At 44.5% G+C, this 2,803-nt stretch overlaps 1 protein-coding gene across 1 annotated transcript; it reads right to left on the bottom strand.

The window, feature by feature from the left end:
• Nucleotides 1–1,561: 1,561 nt before the first annotated feature.
• On the bottom strand, nucleotides 1,562–1,819 carry ENH_00064820 (hypothetical protein; the record flags this gene model as incomplete). The annotated part of the gene is made up of 1 exon (XM_013577299.1): nucleotides 1,562–1,819. The coding sequence occupies one exon, from the start codon at nucleotides 1,817–1,819 to the stop codon at nucleotides 1,562–1,564; it is 258 nt and encodes an 85-aa protein (XP_013432753.1).
• Nucleotides 1,820–2,803: the final 984 nt, after the last annotated feature.

Here is a 2,803-nt window from a genome sequence, read left to right as displayed (position 1 = left end):
TGGGGGCGAAGCCCGACGAGCCTGTTGCTGCAGTGGTGGCTAAGGCGGAAGCAGCAGCAGCAGCAGCAGCAGCAGCAGGAGCAGCAGCAGCAGCAGCAGATAGTCCTGCAGCAGCAGCAGCGAAGTTCCTGCTGCTGCAGAAGCGCTTCAGGCGCATGCATGCGCTGGGCATGGCTTCTTCTTGCTTGTCTTTGAGCTGCCTCTTCCCCTTTTTGTTTGCATAAAAATAATTAAATTAATTAATTAAATTAATTAAATTAATTAATTAAATTAATTAATTAAATTAATTAAATTAATTAAATTAATTAATTAAATTAATTAATTAAATTAATTGATTAAATTAATTAAATTAATTTCCTAATTGGAATTTGCCAGAGAATCCTGGATCACCAGCCTTTGCCCCCACTAGCCCGCATGCGTCAGCTGCAGCACAAACCCTAAACCCTAAACCCTAAACCCTAAACCCTCAGTTGGCTCGCAAAGTCGAAGCCCCAAACCCTCGCGAGTTCCCGCTGGCGGGCTGCCGAGGGTTTTGCAGCAGCTGGTGCTGCGGGTTTAGGGTTTAGGGTTTGGGGTTTAGCAGGTTGCGGGCAGTTGCCTGTGCCTGCTGCAGGGTTTAGGGTTTAGGGTTTAGGGTTTAGGGTTTGGGGCTGCATGCGGCTCTTGGGAAAAGAAGGGCCCGACGAACTTTGGGGTTTTGCTGCTGCTGCTGCTGCTGCAGCTGCAGCCAGACACAAATAATAAGTCTTGCATTTATTTTACTTTCCAAAATGAATTATTATTTTTATTTATTTTCTTTTTTGATTTAAATTCATTTTCCACTTTCCGCTCTCCAGCTTCGCGCGGGCCTTCAGGTGTACGTACACCGCCGCAGCGCACTTGCATGCGCTCCGGCGGCGCCTCTTTTGAGTTGTTTTCATTTATTTATTTATTCCAATTAATTAAATAGAAATATATAATTAATAATTAAAATATATTTTAATCATAATAAATTGTTTTAATTCCTCAAAAGCTCCTCTACAGAGGCTCAGGAAAAGCCAAAAGGAAAAAGAAATGAAAAATGCAAAAGAAATTAACAAGTCCAAATTTGCTGCAGCAGCGCGTGAGGGTTTAGGGTTTAGGGTTTAGGGTTTTGATGCATGCAAGAGAAACCCGCACTAAATATATGCAAGTGGCGGGCCTGCATGCATTTAATTTATTGAAAAGAACTTTGCATGCAAAAGAAGTTAAACTTTTAGTTCATTTGCATGCATTTAAGTTCATTAAAAAGAAAAGTTTTGCATGCAAAAGAAATAAACTTTTAATTTAAAAACTTTTAATTAATTCTTCAGTTGCATGCAAGTGGCTGGCAGCTGCGTGGCAGCAGCAACACAGCAATAAGCCTACAGCCCTGGCGATTAGGGTTTAGGGTTTAGGGTTTAGGGTAGGGTTTAGGGTTTAGGGTTTAGGGTTTGGGGTTTGGAGTTCTATACACAGAAAGTGCTGGACCGCAAGGCTTGAGTCCCTAGGAAGCACAGCAAAGAAGCAAATAAAACAGGGTTTAGGGTTTAGGGTTTAGGGTTTAGGGTTTGGGTTTAGCTTTATTGTCTGGCATGGCAGCTGCAACAAATAATAATTTATAATCAGTCCCTAGAGTTGGACTCTGGAAGATAGTTTTGGCTGCTGCCAGAAGCTGTGCAGCTGCAGCAGCAGCAGCAGCTGCTTCCATTGCTGCAGCTGTTGCTGCTGCAGCAGCTGCAGCGGCCAAAAGCCGTATTGCCGTTGCAGCAGGAACTGCTGCTAGTGCTGCAGTAGCAGGAGCAGCTGCTGCAGCCCCCATGCTGCAGCAGCTGCCGCCGCACCAGTAGCAGCAGCAGCAGCAGCAGCAGCTCCTGCTGCTGCTGCTGCTGCATCTTACTGCAGCAGCAGCAGCAGCAGCTCCTGCCGCTGCTGCAGCAGCTCCATCTGCCTTGTCTGCTGCAGCAGCAGCAGCAGCTCCTGCTGCAGCAGAGCAGCAGCTGCTGCTGCAGCAGCAGCAGCAGCAGCAGCAGCAGCAGCAGCAGCAGCAGCAGCTAATCTGGCTTTGGGTCCTCGTGTTGGTACTTGGCAATTAGCTGCTGCGCGTAAGCCAAAGGGTTGAGAGCCTCTTTTTCGGTGGTGCCTTCAATAGCTGCGAAGACACCCCACGGGGTGTCTGCCCAGAGGCGCGCGTATTTGTTTTTCAAAAAGGAATAATCTCCCGTTTCCAAGTCCCGGGGCCAGCGGTCGAAGGACTGCAGCAAATAAAGCCCAATTGGGGCCAATTAAATGATTTAATTAATTAATTAATTTATTTATTTATCTACTTTATTTTTATTTCCATCTTTAGGCGTTTATTTGCCCTTTTTTGGCTCGTTTTTCGCTTCCTGCACTTCCTGCATGCGCTGCATGCAAGTGCAGCAGCAATTTGAGCAGCAGCAAGCGCAAGTGCGGAAGATTAGAACAAAATTAATTAAAATTAAAATAAATAAATTAATATAAATATAAATAAAGGCAAAAGGCAAAGAAAGCAGCGCCTCGCAGCAGCACCTGCCGCAGCAGCAGCAGCAGCAGCAGCAGCAGCAGCTGTCCATACACCTCAACTGGGTAGCAGCAACTGAAATGAACTCCTCTTTTGAACTTCCAACACTTGTAAAAATAAAACTTTTAATTTTGCACATTATATTAAATCATTTAATCTCCTTTTTGCATATTCTAGACCACTTCGGGCAATTAAAAAACAAGCAGGTATATACATGTGTGTGCATGCATGCATATATATATATATATATATATATATATATAA

The sequence above is a fragment of the Eimeria necatrix genome, genomic scaffold, assembly GCF_000499385.1.
Source record: "Eimeria necatrix Houghton genomic scaffold, Enh_scaff595, whole genome shotgun sequence".
NCBI classification, from domain to species: domain Eukaryota; phylum Apicomplexa; class Conoidasida; order Eucoccidiorida; family Eimeriidae; genus Eimeria; species Eimeria necatrix.
Note: the sequence above shows the minus strand (reverse complement) of the source record. Positions and strands in the feature narration are given on the sequence as shown.